The following is a 23655-nucleotide window of genomic DNA, read 5'->3' as shown; positions in this document are numbered from 1 at the left end:
ACAGTAGGTAGAAAATAGGGGGAGGGCAAGAATAGTATGAGAAATATAGATTCTAAAGAACTTGAGACACATGGTCATAAACTAAAGGGGGGGAATCATGGGGGCGGAGGGTTGCAGGGTGTAGGGGAATGAAGGGGGGAATAGAACAACTGTAATGGCATAATCAATAAAATAAAAAAAAATAGATTTATAATACCAACCTCTCATGGGGATATTAAATGAGGATTAAATGAAATAACTTGCGCAAAGTACTTAGCATAGTGCCTGAGAAATAATAAGCTTTTGGTGATAGTTAATTCCCTTCCCCTAAATATCTCCTTGAGACCAAGCATTATTTTTGAAATGCCCTTGGCAAAACAGAAGTTTTGTTATCATGGAGAGTAAATTCATTGACTCAAAAAATTGTTAATACTTTTGTATGAATTGGTATATTGATCATTGACTTTATAATATAAATAGCTGATCCTCAGGGAATGGAACATAGAACAGGTTTTGATTTAGAGACAGGAAGCTGGGCAACATCAGGGGGACAGGCTCTGAGTGAGGCAGGACCAACCAGGATATGGGAATTGTGGGGACAGTATGAAGTCCTAGCTACCAGCAGAGTGACATCAACAGGAAAACAGCCTGGGAAACTGACAGCAAACTCTGTCACCATTTTGCTTGGGCTTGTGTTTGTTTGCTGCTGAAGATTCTAATCAGGAGAGAGTGCTCAGTGCCAGCCTAGAGGGTGATGTCCAGCAATATACTCACTGGAGATGGCAAAACTGGTTTGGATAATCTATCCAACCATTCATTCTCAGTGAGTTTCCTCAATAATAAAATACTCAACAAAAGAGGTGACAACTAGAACATTTTGTAATCTAATTTTGAAGGTGTTTGCCATAATCAAATTTATTTTACAAAAGAATTAAGGCACAGAAAACTTGAGTATCTTACAATATTTTAAAAATGGCATCAGGATAGAAGGGTAGGCCCTATATCTAAGTATGGGCTTGTGATTCCATTTCAAGATATCTGAAATTCAAAAAGCTCTGAAAACCAAAAGTTGATTTTGTTTTATTTTGTTTCTTAAATGTTTGTCATTAAAACTTGAATTGTAGCAAAACTTGACCTGACACGTTGATTGTACTCATTTATCCCACTTAGTGTTGTTACCCAACAGCAAGTAAGGTCCTGCTACCCATCACCACCCTCTTGGTAAAATTACGAAGGCAGAAGATTGGTGAAAAACAAAAGGAGTTTTTTATTCAAAAGCTACACAATTTTGGGATAACAACTTTCCACAGCTTTCCACATGTATTAGTCACTTAAGCCTATCAACTAAGGTTAAAATCTTTAACTCTTGAGTTCCTCTCATTCCCCCGTTAGTTTTTAATGATTTTACTTCTATGAGGTTAGTTTATAAACTAAATAACAACAGAACATATAAAAGCTACACAAATTTGGAAGAATGGCAGGCTTCTGCCTCAGAGCCTAGAACCCTGCCACCCTCTGCCAGGCCAGACCAGTCCTAGGCTGTGTGTCCGGAGTTCCTTTGCCGATTTAAAATACCGTCCTTTGGGAAACACAGGCAGCCACAGCACAATCATCCAGGCATTCCTGAGGAAGAGAGCTAATCTCTGCTTCCTTCTATTTAAATCTTCCAGTGCATAATTCCATGTGCACTTGGAGGTGTTCAGCTCCTCAGCCAATCTTATCCTGAACTGTTTACAATTGCCTTGGTCAACCTCTTTCTACAGCTCTTCCCTACTCCTCTCCAGTCATCTGATCAGATCTCTGTATCAGTATGACTATGCATAGATTTCACTGCAGAAATACTAATGTTTAATTACTAGGGGCAGCCCCAGACCCCAGTCAGAGTTTAAAATTGTACAAACAAACAATGCACTTACTGGATTCTGAAACACGTCTGACCTCAAGGACTCTGGTTAAGGATTGTGGGATTTGCACTATACATCAGGTTCTTTTTTTAAATTATGTTTGAGTTTACTTTGTACTCAACAAACTTCAAATATGAGAATTCATACCTGATAAATATGTCAGTTTTCAGACAGGGAGCCTCACCCATCTCCATTCCTCCTCAACCCGTCTTATCTTCTCCGGGAAGTAAACCTATAGGCTTCCCTGAATGGCAGCTGCCCTGATTCTGTGCTTGTTTTTTAATTTTTAGAGAGAAGGGAAGGTATAGAGAAAGAGCGGGAGAGAAACATCACTGTGTGGTTGCCTCTTATGAGACCTCCAGTGGGGACCCAGCCCACAACCCAGGCATGTGCCCCAACTGGGAAACGAACTGGTGACCCTTTGCTTCACAGGCCGGCACTCAATCCACTGAGCCACACCAGCCAAGGCACGTATTTCTTTCTTTTTTTCTTTTATTTTTTAAATTTTTATTTTAATTGTTCAAGTACAGTTTTTTGCCTTTTACCCCATCCCAGCACCCCCCCAGCCCTCCTCACCTCCCTCCCATTTCCATCCCCCTCCCCTGTTTGTGTCCATGTGTCCTTTTACTTGTTCCTGCAAACCCTTCCCCTTTTCCCCTGCAATCCCCTCCCTCTCCCCTCTGGTCACTGTCAGCCTGTCTAATTACTAAAATTGAGAACATGTTTGTTTCTTAAACAGACTTTCAACCTGACCTTCCTGTTTAGAGTCTCGCTTCCAGACCCGAATCTTCCAGTTCCTGAAATTTTAGAGGTTATGCAGGGTAAATTGTGCTGCTTATTGGATTTCGTAATTTAGGGTATTTTTTCCAAATTAACACTTGGCCTTTGCTCTCCAGTTTTCAAAACTTTATTCTTGCTATCTTCTCTTTTCTTATAGTATATGCTTAAAAATCATAACAAAACATCTTCTCACACACAAAAAAACCCTTTACATTTTAGTGGGGTTACAATGGGGGGAGTGGAAGTTAAATATTTGTTCTATTTCCCATCTTTATTGGAAATTGAGTGCTTTACTTAAAATAGCTCAATGTTTTCCTTATGTTCATTTTGTATCATTTTAGTTTCTCTTTCTACTGGACTGTGGGTCTCTTCTAGGTGGAGACCAGGGTCTTTGGTGTTTGGTTCACTCCCCAAGGATCCTGCTCTCTCTGCAGGCTCCTAGAACGTCTGTGGCACTGGATTTGTCTTTGGCCTAGGATGGGATGGTTTCAGGGAAGAACTGACCATGATTAGGGTCAAAGCACAGACAGCTGCTGAGGGGATTCTACATCTGGCAAATTATTGCTATTTAAGGGTATTTGCAGCAACATTAATGGATTTGAAGTGAATACATTAGAACCCACATCAGCGTGGCCATAACCTGGGGTCGTGTTATAGATAATTAGCAAGTGAGAATGGCATGGGTAGTGACCAGTTTTATGCTGCACCAATGCACACCAGCTAACTGTTCACCCAGGCTTCGGTTCCAGATGCCCCCAGCTCTCTCCAGCCCCTGGCTTGCTTACCTTGCCGTGATTTCCAGAATGAAGTTTTAGTAAAATGGGCTGGGGCTACTTTTCTGCATTCCCAGGCTTCCTCCTTGAAGTGTATACTCTTCAAGTGTCCCTGTGCACAGTGGCATGCTGTAAGTGCTGTGGAAATAGAAGACATGACCCTTCCTGTGAAGGAGCTGTGTGATAAGAAGAGTAAGGGACGGGGTATAGGAGTGAAAGGTGGTAAATAGGTCCTACTTCCAACCAGCCAGACTGTGCATTCTGTGGTGGAAGGTGCAAGCTGGAGGTGCCCAAGCAGCTAGGGGTCCTCATCGAAGGAGTTATACAGGCCGAGATGACTTCTCTTCGTCCTTTCAGTTCATATCACAAATATAGGTAACAAGATGAATATGTATGTGTATAAGACTAATTTATATTTTTTTAAACAGAATTTTAAAAAGATTTTATTTATTTATCTTTAGAGGGGAAGGGAAGGAGAGGGAGGGAAATATCAATGTGTCGTTGCCTCTCATGTTTCCCTGCTGGAAACTGGCCTGCAACCCAGGCACGTGCCCTGACTGGGAATAGAACCGTGATCCTTTGGTTCACAGGCCCACAGTCAATCCACTGAGCTACACCAGCCAGGTAATTTATATTTTTGAGTAAAAAAATATCAGAAAAGTTTTTGGCAGGGTAAGAAATGACAGGATCCGAGAGAATTCCTGTATATTTGAAATGCTTCTGCTAGGTTACAGGACCTCAGATTCAAGGGCTGTGGAAGCTCATCTTAGTTTTATCTGGACATCCCTGGGGAAGGAGCTGGGACTGGTTGTAACCAAGCACTCCAAACTCAGGGTTATTTGGGGCTGTATATGTGAGGGTGACATTCTGGGTTTCCACTAGCTCTCCTTTCATACCTCCTTATTTTTCCACTTCTTGTTAAACAGTAACAATTAGAGAAACTTTCTACTGTTTCTTCATTTGCCAAAAATGACTTACATGATTATTTTCTTTCTGTTCATCATGGTAATGGCTTCTAAGGCAGCAAAATGAGATTGTTCTGGTCATCCTGTATTGGAGAAATGGGCCTGAACCCTAGAGATGAGAAGTTGGTCATAGGAACTGAGGGCACCAGGAGTGTTATCACAGGGATGCTCTGACTCAGGGATGCTCTGTCTGGGATGCTCTGTCTGGGATGCCCCAGCTCCCGTGTAGCTGGGGCCAGCAAGGATCTGAACAGTCAGTAGCAGGCGGCTCTCAGATCTGTCCTGGATGGTCTGTTTGTGTTACTCCTTTAACTGGCATTATCTTTATCTCTGTTATCTTAAAATAATCCCAAACTCAAAATTACTGAGAAAGTAGGTTAGGTCTACGTAAAATTAGTGAGCACCTTCTGAATATCAAGCACTCTGTTAGTTCTAACAGTCTAATGGGAGGAAACAGATACACGAACAGTTAACTTTTAACAGTCTGATTTTGAGGAACAGATAGAGGGAACAGATTGAGGAACAGCTTGCTGACTAGTTAAATATAGGAGTTGAAAGGAAAAATATTCAGGCTTACTTCCTGGTACGGCCAACCATTTTCTCTTCCTTGAAACTCTCCCTCTCTGGGTCCCCACACACCTCCCTGTCTTGAGTTCTGTCTGCTTTGCTGATCTTCATCAGTAGATCCACTTCAAAGGCACAGTCCTTAAATGTCAGTGTCCCCGGGGCTCCCTCTTTAGCCACCTGCTCCATTCTTTCTCCTTCTCATAGGGCCAGGATCCCCAAAGCTCTGTTTCGAGCGCAGACCTCTCTTCTTGTTACCGGAAAGGGGACCTGGCTCTTAGCGCATCTGCCTAGAGCTGGTTTGTAGTGTGTGGCTTCTTGATCATGTAGGAAAGATTTCACAACACTAATCCAGGCAATTCGAGAGTACATTTTTTAAAGCTGGGGGCAGTGAAACAAGGAAGTGTCACAGGTGGGCACAGGTAACCAGGTTCTTGGTAATTGGGACAAAGAGTTGAACCGAACACACAGAGTTTATGGTAGAGAATATGGGAGCAGGCCCACTCCAAGCAGAGATTGACCTCGTGAGCTGGAGGGATTCTATTCTTACAGGGTGGATCCTTCCTGGCTAGTTTTGGCAGGCTTTGATTGTGCAGGTACAAGTACCTGTATTACTTTAAAGCTACAGCAAGCCTGGTCTCCCATGATTTTCCTTGATTGGCCACTGGAGAAGGGGTCACACAATGGTACCGAATGGACCCCCCTTGTCCTGGGGTCACACTGTACTAGGTTCACCTTGCCCACCGCCAGGGAATTATAGCTCTCCATGTCAGAGATTGGTGAAAAGGAAAGGAATTATTTATTCAAAAGTTATACTGACTTAAGAGTCATGACTTAATGTCTTCATTAAAATCCCCAAACACACACAGTCCTTCCTTCCCCCCTTTGACTCGTCTGGGGTACTGTATCTCGGGAAAATAAATGTTAGTCTGTGGCTCAGGCAGCCCCCAGTTCTTCCCAGTAAGCTGCGCGCGGCTGGCAGGCCTCCCTCGGTTCCCAGCACCATCAGCTGTGTCGCTGGGATCTCCAGTTCTTAATCCAAGACCACGTGGCACCTTCTCCAGGCCCACCAGCAAGAGTCCTCTCACCCTTGCCTTCCCGAAGCGTCTCTCCTGCACTCTTCTGAACTGCTAAGAGAGAGCTCTGCATCGCTGCTATGTCTTAACTTTCTGGCTTCCTAAACTGCATGGCAAGGGGTGGTTCCTCTCTGCCAGAGCCATGCAGTTCTTCTTGGCATGACTGCTGTGCCTGAGTTTAAATCCCAGCACTAATCTTCCTCTTCAGCCCCATTTCTGACTCCTCCCACAATCAGCTACACTTGATTTTTCCAGCTTTTCTGGGCTGCCATAGTGAGTCCGGGCAGGCGTGGCCCTGTGGTGTGGAGCCAATCATCTCCAAGCTTACACAGACTGTGTAGCCGGAGGGAGTTGCCTCCCAGTTACATCCTGGGTGGAAGTCACTCCCAGCCCCCTGCCTCAAAGCATAGCCACAGCTATTTAACGTATCTATGAAACCAGTTAAAGCTCATGGATATACTAAATGACCATGCCAGAGGTTAGCTGCAAAGCTGTTGCTAAACAGCTCTTAATGGCCCTGCTCCATTAAGAGGGAGTGTGTCCCTCCATATGTCCAACCCTCCAGTTCAGACTTGTGGGGGTGAGGACATCTCATATTTTTAATATTTCCTGGACACCCAGAGTTCTGGACCCCATTACAAATCCCTCGTTGGGGGGGCCCCTTGGCTACACCCTCTTACAGAAGGGCTTAGGATATAAGAATATGAAATTGGAAAAGCCAGTGTCCATGCTGCCTGTCACCTTCCAGACCTAATAAGCAAAGACAGGAATTGAATCTTTTTTTTTTTTTAAGATTTTATTTATTTATCTTTAGAGAGGAAGGGAAGGAGAGAAGAAGTATCAATGTGAAGAAGTATCAATGTGTGGTTGCCTCTTGTGTGTCCCCTGCTGGGAACTGGCCTGCAACCCAGACATGTGCCCTGACTGGGCATCGAACTGCGATCGCGTGGTTTACAGGCCCATGCTCAATCCACTGAGCTAATTGAATCTTTATGGGCACTTTATTCAGATGGCTGGTGATCTGAGAATATGGCAGGTTTGTACCCTAACAGACCGTTTAAACTCTATTTTAAACCAACCCTTTTTATAAGAAGAAAAGTATAGGTTAAGGGGATTGGAACTCAGAGAAAAAGTTAATCAGATAAAAATCAGCATTCTTTCCTTATGGCTCAGATGCCATCTTGCTAGCTTACAGTCTTCTTGAGGCACAAAGATGGAACTGCTTATCGTCTCCTGGAGTCAAGGTAGCTCATACCTTCAGCTCCTGAAACAATAGCTTTGTACCTACATTAATTACCATGCTTATTAGCTATTACCTGAAACTAAAATTTTTCCACATTTGAGTCCCCCATCAAAACAACGGGAGACCCTAGGTGGGGCTGCTTTGGCTCTCTAGAAATGTTCAAGGAAAGAAATGAGCCTTGGTGGGTCTGCCTCAGCGTACACAGAAGTCAGAGAAAAAGGGAGCCTTGGAGACAGGTTAAGGGTTTAGCCCAGGACAAGCCGCTGCTGCCCGTTGCTCCCATTGCAAGTCTTGTTGGGTCCCTTTGAGTCTGGGAGATGCATGCCTGTTGGGGAAGAAGGGAGAAGGAGAAGGAAAAGGTATATGGGTGTTCCCAGGAGGGAGAGCAAGTACATGCTGGGAGCTTCATTTTGAGGGTTTTTAAAGGCTGGGGTTTAGGAGAGGACCTCAATATAATATTCATCAGCTTTATACTGACGAGGCAAAATGAGACTTATTCTCTCAACTTTCTCTGTCCTTGGGTGTGGTTGGCAAATGGCACTAATTGGGTTTCTACTATCTGTCTCCCTGAATAGGGCGATTTAAACTATTTACCATCTGGTTTTGGAGGAGAACCATTTACTCTTAAGTGTCTTTGGTTTAAGGGAAGATAGGATTTAGCAGATGGCTGCAAACTATCTGTCTCAGTTCCCCTATTTCACTTGTCCTAGTTTACTGGCTTATCTCATTGTGAGCAACACATTTACCAGCATCTACCAGGTTGGTCTACCTGCCCCAGGCACTGCAGAGTGAGTGTGCAAACCTTCTAGCCCCCAGTGCTGTGTGCTTTTCTGCTGCCCAAGATGCCTGGGACTTCCTCCAGAGAGGAAATAGAAGTGCAAGTGTCATAGAAATATGGCAGCATGTATGCAGTTTAAACTTTTATAGTAACCATATTAAAAGAGCAAAAAGAAACAGGTGAGATTAATTAAAAAAATTTTAAATATTTTTAGACAGAGGGGAAGGGAGGAAGAGAGGGAGAGAAACATCAATGTGTGGTTGCCTCTCACACGCCCCCTACTGGAGACCTGGCCTGCAACCCAGGCATGTGCCCTAACTGGGAATGAACTGATGACCCTTTGGTTCACAGGCCGGTGCTCAATCTAATGAGACACACCAGCCAGGGCAAATCTTTAATAATATATTATTAACCCAATACAGCCAGTTATCATTTTAACATGTGATCACTATAAAATTATTCTTTTTTTGCATACTGGAACTTCAAAATTTATTGTGTATTTTAATCTCAATTTGCACTAGTCACATTTCAAGTGATCAATAGTCACGTGTGGCTGGTGGCTCCTGTACTATACAGTGAAAGTCTAGAATGGAAAATGCAGTATTTGAGCCCTGGCTGGTTTGGCTCAGTGGATTGAGCACAGGCCTGCAAACCAGAGGATCGCGGTTTGAATTCCAGTCAGGGCACATGCCTGGGTTGCAGGCTAAGTTCCCTGCAGGCCAGTTCCCAGCAGGGGATGCATGAAAGGCAACCATACATTTATGTTTCTATCCCTCTCTCCTTCCCCTCTAAAGATAAATAAATAAAATCTTAAAAAAATAAATAAAAATGCAGTATTTGAGGTTGGGCAAAAACACCCTTGTAAGAAGTATGGTAGAATACATACATTATAAACATCACTGTTTTTATAATTCATGTACAGGGTGAAGCAAAAGTAGATTTACAGTTGTTTTAATGGAACATAATGCAATAATTAATAATATGAGAATAAACTATTTTGTGTACTCATAACTGTAAACCTACTTTTACCCTGCCCTGTGCATTCTGTTCCTTGTGGTTTTCCCCTAATATTCAGAGAAGATTTTGAAATTCCAGTGTTTCTCAGCAGTGCTAAGAATCAAAGTATCCTTCCTCCAGTGCTAGGAAGGGATTTTCAAGGGAAAGTATCCCCCTGACCCAAAGGGAAGTCCCAAGGGCGAGGAGAACTTCTTACCACGGAGCTCTCCTTACTTGGATATGAAGACTCTGGATTTTGTTTTAGAAGAAAATTGCTTTTCTTCACAATTCCTTTTCAAAAGAGTCATACCTTAGCTGGCAGAGATAAAATGTTTTTACAACAGTCTTGGATTTTCCCAGGATGGTGTTAATGTTTAATAGCATCTCTTTTCAGTCTGTGCATCTTGAAATATGGTTCGGAAGACAGGACCTCTCCGTGGGTTTCCAGTGTGCAGTACCGAGGAGTACTGTGGTGACCAACCGACTGGTGCTCAGCTGTTCCTAAACTAGCACTTATTCTGGACACTTTTCCGTAAATGGTTTCAGTAGACTGCTCCTTCCCTGGGGGCTGAAATGGGTCCCGGACAGGCCACGTCTCTTCAGGTGACAGCAGAGCCCTGAATGCTAGCGCTTCCTTCTCCGGAGACCTAGTCCATGTTACTGTGCACAGATCGGCCTGAGTTTTTAGGGGTGCTCTTTCTGAAAAAGAAGATATTTAAAGTTATGTAGGAGGCAGCAAGGCTTTCTAAGAATATTTTTGGCAGGCTGATAAAGAAGGATTAAAAAAAAAAAAAGAAATGATACAGGCCTGAGAGAGTAGTGTTAGCCGTTGGGACGCCGCCAGATACTGGCGTAGGCAACTGAGGAAGACAATGGCCTTTACTGTTAATACTATTCAAAACGCCGTCTACGTTCTTCAGTCGTCAACTAAAATTATCTCACTTTCGAAGTCCAGGCCCTCCGCGTGGGGCGGGGGAGGGCCCGGCTTCCAGGCGGCCCGCACCGTGCCGGGGTCCTGGGCGGTCCTCCCGGCGGCGCTGGGTGCGGGGAGGAGGGTGCGCGGCGCGGGGGCGCGGCCCGCCTTCCCCGCTCAGTCTCCGGCCGCTCCGCGCCCAGGTGGGGACGCCCCCTCCCCCGCAGCGCGGCTCCGCGGGCGGGAGGAGGGGCTGGGCTGCGACTGCCCGCCCTTCCATCTATCACATGGCCGGAGCGCCACAAAAACAACAGCTTTGGCCGTGGCGGGGACTTCAGGACGGGAAACCCGGGGCCCTCGCTACAGCCCCCACCCCATGGAGGAGAGTTTTCTCGAATCCTTTGGGAGGCTGAGCCTCCAACAGCCGCAGCCTCGGCTCCCGGCCCCGCCGCCCCCGCGTGGGACACCCCCGCGCCGACACAGCTTTAGGAAACACCTCTACCTTCTGCGAGGCCTCCCTGGCTCGGGGAAAACAACACTGGCCAGGTAATGCCCCCGGCCCGGCCTGCGCCCCCGGCCCCGGCCCGCCTGTGTGGCGCCTGGGCCCGCGCCGCGGGTTGCTTGCCGCGCTCCCCGAGCGCGGGTTTGGCGCTGTGCCCCTGCGCCAGCCCCAGGTGTCACGGCCCTTGCCCGCAGCTTCACGGGCCCAGGGCCGCGGCCAAAGACCAGCGCCGCCCGGCTTGGGGGCGGGAGGCCTGCAGGGTTTGTGGCCAAGCAAACCTGGGGGCTACTGCAGAGAAAGCCGGGGGGCCGCCCACCGGTGCGCAGGCACCGCCACCAGCGTCAACAGGCGTCTTCACTCTGGCGGAGAGACGCAGGGTAGCGCCGGTGGCAGAGGCTGGCGCCGCACTGGGAACCCAGAAGGTTAGGCAGCTGCGTGGCTGGGGCAGCTGCGGAGGCGCTCAGGTGTACAGGGAGGGGGTTGGCGCCGCCCGCAGACCCTGGTGACAGCGCCACGCGGTGGGCGCCCGATCGAGTTCATCCACGAATTGATCCACGAATTGCGTAGGCGGCCAGAGTGCCAGGTCAGCTGCGACTACGGGGCCCTGCTGTCACCTTGCTAGGCCCACCGGGCCAGCCTCAATCCCATCAACTCGCCACCTTACACCTGAGGTTCCAGCATCTTTGTCCCGTTCCCTCCCAGCCTGTGCTAATGCTGCCGCCTGCCTGGTCTGCAGGCCACCTCCCTCTGCCCCAAGGTTCCACTAGCCCTTTAGGAATCAGATCCGTTAGGGCATTGGCAGCCAGCCCACACACCTACCTGTAGATGCCTTCTGGGTTCTGGGGCCTCCCATTTCCACCTCTGTGACCACGCTGGTTTTTGCACAAGGTTCTGTTTATCCTAGCGTAGTTTCTTGAAGGTAGGGGCCCTGGGGTATGCTACCAGGCACAGTGTCTGGTGAGGAGTATGCTTTCAGTGGAAGAAGTGGTCCCTTGTCCTTAGAGAGTTTTCCATTTCCTGGAGCAGGAGCGTCAAACTCATTTCACAGGGGCCCCTCATCAGCCTCCTGGTTGCCTTCATGGGGCCGAATGTCATGTTAGGACGGTATAAATGTAACTGCTCCTGAACAGTTAAGCAAGAGCTCAGCACTGCCAGGTAGAAACAATGTGCTGGGCTGGATTAAACAAGGTGGAGGGTCTGATCTGGCCTGTGGGCCTTGTGTTTGCCACCTGCGCCTTAGAGAGATGAGGCAGAAGAAGAATCAGGGGGCTTACCTTCAGGAGCTGATTTGAATGGGAGGAGGGTCTGGGTCCTTTGAGGGTCAGGGAACTGTGACAGCCCTGGGGATGTGCTGCCTGTTTTATGTAGGATTTCCAGCTAATTTGTAGAGTAGAAGCCTTTAGCAAAACAATTTAGCTACAATTTCACAGATCAAGGGATGGGTGCCTTCCCAAAGGCGGTTTGTACCCCTTCCTAAGAAACCTATTTCAATAGGTGTCTCTCTGTCTGGGTGGGGGGGTTGAGGGTCCAGAGTGGGGGAGTCCAGCAGAGGGTTATTTTGTGTGTAAGTCATGGGGTGACATCTATTAATGACGGAGTAACTTCTATATTCAAATCCTGTTTAGTTTCACTTTGGCTGATCTGTGGCCTGTCATACACATCACACACTGAGTGTCAAAGAAGGAAATAAATGTCTTTGTCCACATTGTTTTTATAGCTGCTCAGAAGGGAAGTCATACGATGAGTGGAGGTACATAGACTTGACCATCAGAAACGGTGAGATTTGGACCTCACCTTCCTTATCTGTAAAGTGAGTGACTTGGCCTCAGTTGGACTTGAAGTTCTCGGCTGGCTCTAACATTCTACACTTCTAGGATTTTAATTCCTGGGTGATGTTTAGCTAAGCAGAAGACACTGGATGAGGGAGCACTGGCCTGGGAGTCTGCAGCTTGTGCCTTTAGATCCTGTTCGTCACGAATGAAATAGCTGGTGACTTTGGGCAATCACTTAGCTTCTCTGGGACTTATTTTCCTTACATGTGAATACTTAGAAATGATTAGGTTAGATGACTTATTGAAGATCCTTCTGGCTGTTAATTGTCTTAATTCTAGTTGTCAGAGATGGTTTGTTAATAATTGCTAGGTGAGATCTCTGACCTTGGGGTCCACTTACAGCTTCAAATTCAAGCTTTGCTACTGTGATCTTTACTCAACTCCCCTGCACCTCCGTTTACTTCCTGTTGAGTGGGGATATCTGCTCTGCCTACTTTAGAGGGCTGTTGTAAGGGTTAAATATGTGATAGAATTTGTTAAACTTTAAATTTTATGTATTTATTTTTAGAGAGAGGGGAAGGGAGGGAGAGAAACATTGATGTGAGAGAGACATCAATCGGTTGCCTCTTGCACACCCCCCAACTGGGGACCAAACCATGCAACTTGGGCATGTGCCCTGACCAGTAGTCAAACCAGGCGACCTTCCACTTTGCATGATGACATTCAACCTGCTGAGCCATACCCTCAGGGCAATTTGTTAAACTTTAAAGTGCTATATAAGTTTTAAGAGGTAATAGTTACTGCTTAAGATGCTGACCAGCTGAGGTAAATCTTCAAGGTGTTATTGGGGAGGAGACTGGCTCTGAGTTGTCCTGTTAGGCTGGGTGTTGGCAGTTCTGGGATCCAAAGGACCTCGGTGCAGCTTTCGGTGGGTTGTGATGTATACAGAAATTTGGGAAGGAGGTGAGGAAATAGGCCACAGGTCAGTAAGAAGGGAGGCGTGTGCGAGGGTGAAATGGGTGGTGAAATGGGGTGCTATATAAAAAGTCTGTCACAGGCTGCAGCCCTCAGGGATCTGCCTTTCCCACTTTTTAAGGGGGTCAGTGGGGGAGAGAAGGAGAATGCCAAATTGTTTTAAAAATGCACATATACATAATCTGAATTACTAATTTTTGTAGAGTAGACTTTCCTTAAGAAAAAATACACATGTAGAAAATGGTAAAACTGTGAGGCTATCTTATGTATGGTTGGATTGTGGGAAATTCATATTTTCTATATTGGGAAATTCATATTTGCTATATTCTGTGTATTTTCTATATTTTCCAGATTTTCGATAATGAACATGTATTTATTGAATCAGAGAAATAAAAATGCAGGTCCATCTTTTTTTCTGTTTAACTTTTAACTTTCATTTAATTAAAGAAATAATAAAAATGCTTTTGAAATTAGGATATGTCTTGTCTTCCAAATCAGTGTTGGATTTCTATTCTTTTCACCTATTTGTTTTCATAGTTGGAAGGGCTGGAATATGGAAACCATCTATTTAAATTGTTTGGTGAGATTAAAAACAGAATATTTTGTAGTTAAAAAAATTTTTAAGTACCTCGTAGTACTAAAAAAAGCATGCCTCCCAAATCTGTTCTATCACCTCTATTTTATTTTTAAAACATTGTAAAAATAGGTTCTTATTGACATGTAAGTCCTACTTCCAGGAATTCACCTGAAGGTAACAATCGGACAAGCACATGAAGACAGAAGAATGTTCAACAGAGAACTTTTTTATATTACAGAAAAAAAATGTGAGCCAATGTAAACATACAAAGATAGGAGACTGGATTATAAATCAGGCAGTCATTAATGGGAACATGGATGTGTATGTTCCTGTTAAGGGGCACAAATATTACACCCCATTAAGGTAAAAAATATCTGTAATAAAGCCATCTATCTCTATCATGTATATGTATACATACGCATGTATGCTACTTATATATATATATATATGTACACACACAAAGCCCATTTTTTGTTCAAAGAAAGTGATGTACATATCCTCATAGATAAATGTGTTGGAAGAGAGATGTGTGTTGATAGTTGTTGACTTTAAGTAGTGGGATTATGGACTTTCCCCCTTTATTTATTTCTCATGTTTCTACAACAAATATGTATCACTTGTTAATTTTTTAAGGTGAAAATAACTTTTTACACTTGAAAACAGTTTTGTTCAATAACTTGGTGTGATTGACCCAGGTTGTTGACAAAGCGTTTATTAAATAACAAAATAAATGTCATTTGCTATATAAAAAGTCTTTCCTAGGTTCATTCTCTGTTGGACATAGGAAACTTTTGTTGTTTTAAATCCTCACCCAGGGACAAGCTTAGAGAGAGAGGAAGGGAGGGAGAGAAACATCGATTGGCTGCTTCTCATACTCAGGGATTGAACCCACACCCGAGGCCTGTGCCCTGAGCAGGAAACAAACCCTCTTTACCTTTGGGTTTACAGGGTGATGCTCCAAGCAACTGACCTACACTGGCCAGGGCAGGAAACTTTTTAAATCCACGTGGAGATTGATTTTAAATACTTATTGTTATTAATTGTATGTTAACGAATATTTTATTAATTTTTATTAATTAGCATATGAACTAGCATAGGTCACTTGATTCTTCAACACCTCAGGTTCTTTTCCATTAAAATGAAGTTACTATTCCATTAGTAAGCCTATTGCGAGGATTAAGGCTACTATGGGAAACAGATTCCACAGTCTTATGTGGAAAATACTGTGGAACATGTGGGCTTTATAAATACCAACCATTGGTTATTATTTACTGATCAATAATCATAATATTCACCGAGTACTTGTACAACTATTAGTATTGGTTTAGTAAGGTATAGATCAAGTAAGATTGAGAGAAGGGACCGATACAAGACTAGGGAATAGAAAACAATGATCAGTACACAGCTATGGGTTGACATTTAATGGGAAGACCATCTTACATTCTGTTGATGTTCAAGGCCAGGGCTGTCACTGAAGATGATTAGAAAGACAGAATAATTAGGAAGAGTAGTTTCCTCCCTGTAGAGGAGGTTCTTGAGGTGGCCTTGAAGATGGGGAGACTGTGGTGAAACACAGGAGAAGGATTAGCACTGGACTAAGGAAATGAGAGGGAGCTGGGTGTCTCGGGCTGGTGAGGAGAGTGGCTGCATGGTGCAAATGGTTCCATGAGTGAGTAAATTGGTTAGGTCCACCCAGGGCCAGATCATGGAGAACATGAAAAGCTGGACAAAGGAGTACAGAGTTGATAAAAGAAATGGGATTCCCATCCCAAGGCCCCTTCACTCAGCAGATGCAGTGCTCTCTGACTCTACAGCTGAACTGATGCCCCAGGATCTGCACCTACCCAACCCTCCCACCTCAGTGAAAGCGTCTGCGGACCCATGCTGCGTGTATGTGTGCCTGTGTGTGCATGGGTATGAAAACGTCCCCCTTTTGGGTTGTTTTAACTATTTTTAAGGATACAGTTCAATGGCATTAATTACATGATGTTGTGCAACCATCACCACTTATCCAAGTTTTTTTAATCATCCCAAACACAAACTTTGTACCAATTAAGCAATAATTCCCTGCTCCCTGCTGCCTTCAGCTCCTGGTAACCTGTGATCTTCCTTCTGTCTCTGTAGATCTGACTGCTGTAGCTGCCTTGTGTAAGTGGAATCACACAGTATTTGTCCTTTTGTTTCTGGCTAATTTCACTTAGCTTTATGTTTCAAGTTTCTTCCACGTTACAGCATGTATCAGAACCTCACTACTTTTTGTGGCCGAATAATATTCCATTGCATGGATATACCATTCATTTGTTCACTTGAAATGAAATAAATTAAAATGGCAGTAGTAGAGGGTACGCTTCCTTTTTCTTTTAATGGCCTTATTTGAAAAATTAAAAGTTGTCAACCTTATCTCAGGTCCTTAAAAGTTTTTTGAATCTTCCCATATCAGTCAAAGTCTGGGACCCACACTCCAGCAGTTTGCACCCTCCGTGATGCTGCAGTTCCTGTTAGCACTAGCACATGGTTTCCAACATGGCTCAGGGGACCCAGAGAATGCCTGCTGATGGCTATCTTTCCTCCTCATGTGTACCTCTGGATAACATGGAATTTCCCATGAAGAGAAATACCTATTCATTTTTTGGCACTAGAGCTCTCCAAGGAAGTGAAAGGATGCTTTCCCGGTGTGGTGCAGCGACAAGACAGAGACATGGGCAATGATTTACTTTACAAAGCAGTAGTTAAATGTGAGAAGCGGTGAGAGGTTGGGATCAGTGAGGTCAGCTAAGCCGCGTCATTAGACCCCGAAGGCTATGATGCTCAGCAGTGCTCCCAGCCCACCGGCCTGGCCTGTGGTGGTTTATGGATGAGGCTGGGGCTTTCAGAAATGAAGAGAAATGAAGGCAAAGTCAAAATACAAAGTGTGTGGTATGCCAAGCCCGTGTATATGAAAATAGAGTATCAGGCAGGTGACATCTCAGATTTTTAGTCACTTAAGTCTACTTGGAGAAACTACTGACTTTGAATGTTTTTTTACAATTTATTTTCTAAGCCCATTTTTAAAAAGATTTTATTTTTAGAGAGGGGAGAGGGAGAAAGAAAGGGAGAGAAACATCAATGTGTGGTTGCCTCTTATTCATCCCCTACCAGAGACCTGGCCCATAACCCAGGAACCTGCCCTGAGTGAGAATTGAACCAGAGACCCTTTGGTTCACAGGCCAGCACTCAATACACTGAGCCACACCAGCCATGGCTGACTTTTATGTTTTTAATGGTTTTCCTAAAGTGGGTCCTAAATCTCCCTCCTCACTACTCAAAGTCCCTGCAATACCTCTCTCTACAGGCTGGGAGAATGAGGACCGTCAGTGCCGTGTGTGTTTAACAGAAAGTAGGCACACACAGCACAGTGTGTTTATTATCACTCATTGGAAAGGCTGTCCAGCTATACAGAAGACTCACCACTACCACAGTCCTGGGGTCGTTGAACTGGGGCAATATAATATTGCAGGACTGGCTTGATGAGAGAAGCAGTGGAAATAGAGGAAGAAATGAAAGATGTGTTCATAGGAAAACCTCAGGGGATGTACATGGTGTTCCCTTAGAGTTCATCTGGTCTACACCCAACACTATAAGCCCTGAAAGGTTAAGCATGTTGATCATGTCATGAGGATGGACTCTCCTGATTTCTAGTTCAGAGCCTTTTCTTCCTCAGCAAAGGAAGAGGTGAATGAGAGTGATGGGTGAGAGTGGTGAAGTTGTTTGGAGCTGTTGTGTAATGAAAATACCCTCAAAGACCCTAGTAAGAGCGCTGTTTACCTGGATTTTAACTTCGGAGTAAAGAAACCACATTTTATTGTCACTATTGATGAGATGTTTCTCCTGATATAAAACAAATTACCAGGGGATTAATTTTCTTCATTAATGTGGTATCACTGGCAGCAAGCAATGGGAGGAGATGAGATTTAGATTTTTTAAAATTTATTTTTAGAGAGAGGGGAAGGGAGAGAGTAAGAGAGGGAAAGACATATGGATGTGAGAAAGAAAGGTTGATCGGCTCCCTTACATGTGCCCTAACCAGGGACAGAACCTACAGCCCAGGTATGTGCCCTGACCAGGAATCAAACTGGCAGCCCTTCAGTTTGTGGGACAACATGCAACTGAGCCACATGGGTCAGGGCGAGATACAGATTTTAAAATAAGCATTTGTGTAATATGATAAAGGAAAACTAGTCTAATATCTGAAGGTTCCTTCATAAGGATCTCTATCACATCATATATGTGGCTTGTTTTTTTAATCAGGGTGAGAGCCCAGAAGAGGGGAAGGGAAAATGCAGAAAGAAAAGCCCACATTTATGGAGCATCAACTGTATGCCTGGCACTTTTTACAGGCTGGCTGACTGGATCTTCACAATACCCCTAAGATAAAAATAACTATCTTAGGGGTATTGTCTGTAAAACAAGGACCTTAAGATCAGAGGATCACACCTGTGAATCCGACACTCGAGATTTTGTAAAACACACAGTGGTTGTACCTCACCAGGGATGTTCACAAACATACACACTTCTTTTCATCCTCTTTTCATAGTTATTTGGGAGTCCTACTGAAGTAATATTGTACAGCTAAGTACATCAATGCACTTTCCCCACACTTTTTAAGGAAATTACAAAGATGAGGATCTGAGGGGCTTTCTCTGCCTCTGATGCAGTACCTCCAACACTCTGCCCTGTGCTTTGACTTTCTCTTCTTCCTTGCATTAGTACCACCCGACATATGCTTACTTGTTGATTTTCTGTTTCTTTTACTAGAAGGTAAGCTTCATGAGATGTGCTATCCTGTTCACCCAATAGTGGTACTAAAAAGGGATTTAAAAGTTAGTATAACAGATGCAGCTCCCATTTAAAGCAGCGGTCAAAGAGCCCCGAGTGACAGGATTACTGCATGGCCACTGTTCTGTTGTCTGTAGTAGACTTAAGACATTTTGGGAAACACAGCTAAAAACAGGTTAATACTGAGGTAGGTGTACTTCTAATTCCTCTGTGTGAGCATGGTGTAAGTGACCAATAGAACGCAAATGTGGGCAGCCTGTCTCGTTGCTAGATTCTGTGGAAGGCTGTTGTTTACATGCAAAACTCTAAAAGGAATTTCTGCTACACGGAGTGCTCATGAAGGCCATCTGGGAGTCTGGATTTATCTGATCAACAGGCCTACTATAAAGGCATGAGCGGTAAGAGAAGAGTATGCAGGACAGATTGGGAACTGTCTGCTGCAGTTCCCTTAGCCACTGTGGCTTAAGAATCCATAGTGCTGGAGACAGTTGAGGTCCTTCTCTGCAAGGGGTCAGCCTTGACATGGTAGTTGGCAGCACCAAGAAGGTCAGGCCACACCGGGCCTTAGGGGAGAGAGTCCCAAGTTATAAACAGGGGGCGCTCTCTCCCTTGCTCCTTAGGCAGCTGGGTCATGGAACCTGATTTATACCTCTCAGGTTAAAGTCCTCGAGGGGAGTTCTGATAATATTCAGAGAAAATGCTGGGATCCAGGAAGCATCCTTTCTTGCAGTCTTCTTTTGGGGTACATCCAAAGTTTGGGTAAAATTATCAATGTGTAAGAATGATAAAATAGAAAATTCATACAGTTTGGGATCCTATAAAAAGCATTTGCATCATTAAGGCAGCAGAGCTTAACATTCAAGAACCACGCATAGAACTACTCATACATTGACTAAATGTTGATGATCTCTCATGTGCCTGACATTCTTCTAGATGCTCCAAATAGATCAGTGAACAAAAGACACAAAAATACCCACCTTCATGAACATATATTCTGTCCAAGAAAAAAATTTCTGAAGGAAAGAAAAAAGTTTAAACAGCATTTGCTCTGCTTTGTTCTCTCAAAAATGAACAGCAACAAAAAGGTTTCCATAGCTGGTCCAATTGAATTATATGTACCCTCAGGAAACATTCCACATATGCAGGAGGAGATTAATCACAATGATGTTCACTGAAACTTGTTCATGATAGGCAAAACTGCAAACAAACTAAATGTCACCAGAGAAAAGGATAAATAAATGCGGTCTGCTTATTTTATAGCACCCGAGCACAGTGGTTTAGTTCATAGCTCTGGGACCAGGAGCCTAGGTTTTTTTTTTCTTCTTCTTTTTATTGATTATGCCATTACAGTTGTCCCATTCCCCCCCCCTTTATTTTCCTCTACCCTGCACACCCCTCCCCCACCATTCCCCCCTTTAGTTATGTTCATGTGTCAAAAGTTCTTTAGATTCTATATTTCCCCTACTATTCTTGCCCTCCCCCCTCTCTATTTTCTACCTACCGTCTATGCTACTTATTTTCTGTACCTTCTTCCCCCTTCTCCTCCTCCCACTCCCCTGTTGCTAACCCTCCATGTGATCTCCATTTCTGTGGTTCTGCTCCTGATCTAGCTGTCCTCTTAGTTTGCTTTTGTTTTAGGTGTGGTTCTTAATAACTGTGAGTTTGCTGTCCTTTCACTGTTCATCTTTTTTATCTTCTTTTTCTTAGATAAGTCCCTTTAACATTTTGTATAATAAGGGCTTGGTGATAACGAATTCCTTGTGTTTGACCTTATCTGAGAAGCACTTTATCTGTCCTTCCATTCTAAATGAAAGCTTTGCTGGAAAGAGCAATCTTGGTTGTAGGTCTTTGGTTTTCATGCCTTGGAATACCTCTTTCCAGCCCCTTCTTGCCTGTAAGGTCTCTTTTGAGAAATCCGCTGACAGTCTGATGGGAACTCCTTTGTAGGTGACTGTCCCCTTATCTCTTGCTGCTTCTAGGATTCTCTCCTTCATTTTAATCTTGGCTAATGTAATGATGATGTGCCTTGGTGTGTTCCTTCTTGGGTCCAACTTCTTTGGGACTCTCTGAGCTTCCTGGATTTCCTGGAAGTCTATTGCCTTTGCCAGATGGGAGAAGTTCTTTATTATTTGTTCAAATAAGTTTTCCACTGGTGGCTGTTCCTCTTCCCCTTCTGTACCCCTATAATTCGGATGTTGGAACCTTTAAAGATGTCCTGGAGGTTCCTAAGGCTCTCCTCATTTTTTAAAAATTCTTGTTTCTTCATTCTTTTCTGTTTGGTCATTTTTTTCCTTGCTTCTGGTCCACTCCCTTGATTCGAGTCCCAGTTTCCTTTCCATCACTATTGGTTCCCTGTGCATTTCCTTTCGTTTCACTTAGTTTAGCCTTCATTTGTTCCTCTAATTTGTGACAAATCAACCAGTTCTGTGAGCATCCTGATCACCAGTGTTTTGAACTGTGCATCTGATGGGTTGGCTATCTCTTGGTCGCTTAGAAGTATTGGCTTTGGGGCTTTGAGCTCTTTTTCTGCTTGAGCTATAATGTTTTGGTCTGTTTGCGCCTGTTATGCCTGAGGGGCAGAGCCTTAGGTGTTCACCAGGGTGGGGCGACCCAGTCTCTGGGTTGTGACTCTATGTGGGGGCAGGGTGAGAGAGGGGCAATGGCGTTTGTTCTGTTCTCTCTGGGATTTTGGTCTCCTCTGCTGCTTCCCGCAAGAAAACGTGGCCCCCTGGTGCCAGCTCCTGGGTGTTGGGCCTGTGCATTCTCTAGGACCCCATGGGTCTCTCCAACAAACTCTCTGTGAGCTTGGAAGCTTCTCCCTGCACCTCGACCTCGGAAGTTTTTCCAATTGGTGCTTTTAGGCTCTAATTTCCATCACTGGGGCCCTAGCCTGCAAGGTCTATCTCACTGCTCGCTTTTTTGCCTGGTTTATCTGTGCACGAATGTGTGACCACAGTCAGCCCTGTGCCCCCACTGGGTTTGCCCGTTGCCACCCCACGCCTCGGATCTGCCAACCGCTGTGAGTGTGCCTGGGTCAGTCTGGCCACTATTTCCTGCCCAACCCTGCTCCGCCAGCAGCTGACTCCACCCCTCTTTACTGCTCTGAATGAATGGTTCTTTGTTGTTGGACTTCTGTACAGTTCAATTTTCTGTGTTGTGGTTGCATTTTTGTTACTAAAACTTTGTTGTCTTTAAACTTGGTTGTGCAAGGAGGTACAGTGTTTCCACCTACGCCTCCATCTTGGCTGGAAGTCCAGGAGCCTAGGTTTTAATCCAGCTCTGCCACTCACTGGTCTCTCCTCTCGTCCCACTTTATTGATATAAATAACATATTACCTTGTTCAAGTTCAAGCTGTACTGTGTGTTGATTTGATACACTTGTGTGTTGCAAATCTGTTTACCAACATAGCTTAGCTAATACCTCTGTTGTGTCACTTAATTACCATTTGTTTTTGTGGTGAGAGCATTTAATATCAACATTCTTAGCAACTTTCAAGTATGTAATACTGTGTTAACTATACTCACCATGCTGCACATTAGATCTCCAGAACTTACTCATCATATAACTGGAAGTTGATACCCTTTGACCAATATCTCCCCTTTTCTCCACCCCTCTTCCCCTGGTAAGTACCACTCAACTCTGTGAGTTTGACTTTTTTAGATTGCACATATTAGGTCATACAGTATTTGATTTTTATTTCACTTAGCATAACACTCTCAGGGTTCATCCATGTTGTTGCAAGTGGCAGGACTTCCCTCTTTCCCATAGCTGAATATTCCATCATATATATATGTACCACATCTTTATCAACTCATCTGTTGATGGGATGTTTCCATATCTTAGCTATTGTGAATAATGCTGCAGTGAACATCGGACACATGATAGCTCCCCTAGACCGTTTTCATTTCCTCTGGGCAAATATGAGGAGTGAAATTGCCAGATCACATGGTAGTTCTATTCTTAATGTTTTGTGAAAGTTCCACCTTGTTTTCCGCAGTGGCTACATCAGTTTACATTCATTCACACCAACAGTTCACAGCGGTTCCTTTTTTCTCCACATCCTAGACAACACTTCAGTATCTCTTGTCTTTTTGATGATAGCCATTTCAGCAGCTGTTCAGTGATTGTGGTTTTTGATTTGCATTTCCCTGATGATCCTGAGCTTTTTTTTTTTCACATACCTGCTGGCCACTTGTACGTCTTCTTTGGAAAAATGGGTATTCAGACCCTCTGACCATTTTAAAATCAGATTTATTTATGCTATTGAGTTGTATGAGTTCTTGTTGGATATTAGCCCCTTAATATATATGATTTAAAAATAGTTTCTCCCATTTAGTAGGCAGTCTTTTCACTTTATTGATGGTTTCTTTTGCTGCGTAGAAGACTTAGTCTGATATAGCCCCACTTGTTAATCTTTGCTTTTGTCATGTATGTTTTTGGTGTCATTCCCCGCCCACCCCCCCAAAAAATGTAGCCTAGACCAGTATCAAGGAGTCTTTCCCTACATTTTCTTATAGGAGTTTTATGGTTCCAGGACTTATGTTTATGTCTTTCATCCATTTTCAAGTTAATTTTTGTGAGTTGTGTAAGATAGGGCTCCTCTGTTTTTATTCTGCATGGGGTTATCAGTTTTCCCAACACCATTTATTAAAGAGACTATCCTTTCTCTATTAAATATTCTTGTCTTGCTTGTCAAATATTAGTTGACTATATGTGAGGGTTTATTTCTGGGGCTTAGAGTTCTGTTCCACTAATCTATGTGTCTGTTTTTATGCCAGTACCATACCATTTTGATTACTGTAGCCTTGCAGTATAGTCTGAAATCAGAAAGTATGATGCCTCCAGCTGTTGTTATTCTCTCTCAGATTGCTTTGTCTAGTTTGGGGTCTTTTGTAGGGTCATATAAATTTTAGGATTTTTTGTACTATTTCTGTGAAAAATGCCTTGAAATTTTGATAGGGATTGCATTGAATTTGTAGATGGCTTTGGGTAGTATGGACATCTTAGCAATACTAATTCTTCTGATCCATGAACATGAAATA

The 23655-nt window shown here is 44.0% G+C and overlaps 2 protein-coding genes and 1 non-coding gene across 6 annotated transcripts in view; all 3 read left to right on the top strand.

Moving 5' to 3' along the window:
* N4BP2L2 (NEDD4 binding protein 2 like 2) overlaps positions 1-23655 on the top strand; it is a 136919-nt gene that overhangs the window by 100452 nt on the left and 12812 nt on the right. The window contains exon 10 of one of the 2 annotated variants that reach the window (XM_053657981.1): positions 2174-2369. The exons of the other annotated variant lie outside the window; for it this stretch is intronic. The gene's annotated coding sequence lies outside the window, so the exon portion shown is untranslated. Of the gene's footprint in view, positions 1-2173; positions 2370-23655 lie in introns of those variants that run through there. 2 annotated transcript variants of the gene reach the window in all.
* N4BP2L1 (NEDD4 binding protein 2 like 1) overlaps positions 9833-23655 on the top strand; it is a 31491-nt gene continuing 17668 nt past the window's right edge. For all 3 annotated transcript variants that reach the window (XM_037134498.2, XM_037134499.2, XM_037134500.2), the window contains exon 1: positions 9833-10517. In XM_037134498.2, the coding sequence (XP_036990393.2) occupies positions 9931-10517 (587 nt within the window). In that variant the 5' untranslated portion in view covers positions 9833-9930. The remainder of the gene's footprint in view (positions 10518-23655) is intronic.
* Positions 18653-18779, top strand: LOC119041297 (small nucleolar RNA SNORA16B/SNORA16A family). The gene has a single exon (XR_005081020.2). It is a non-coding gene; the product is annotated as a small nucleolar RNA SNORA16B/SNORA16A family (small nucleolar RNA).

Source organism: Artibeus jamaicensis, unplaced genomic scaffold (assembly GCF_021234435.1).
Source record: "Artibeus jamaicensis isolate MK-2021 breed Jamaican fruit bat unplaced genomic scaffold, CSHL_Jam_final contig_2002, whole genome shotgun sequence".
NCBI lineage: Eukaryota > Metazoa > Chordata > Mammalia > Chiroptera > Phyllostomidae > Artibeus > Artibeus jamaicensis.
Note: the sequence above shows the minus strand (reverse complement) of the source record. Positions and strands in the feature narration are given on the sequence as shown.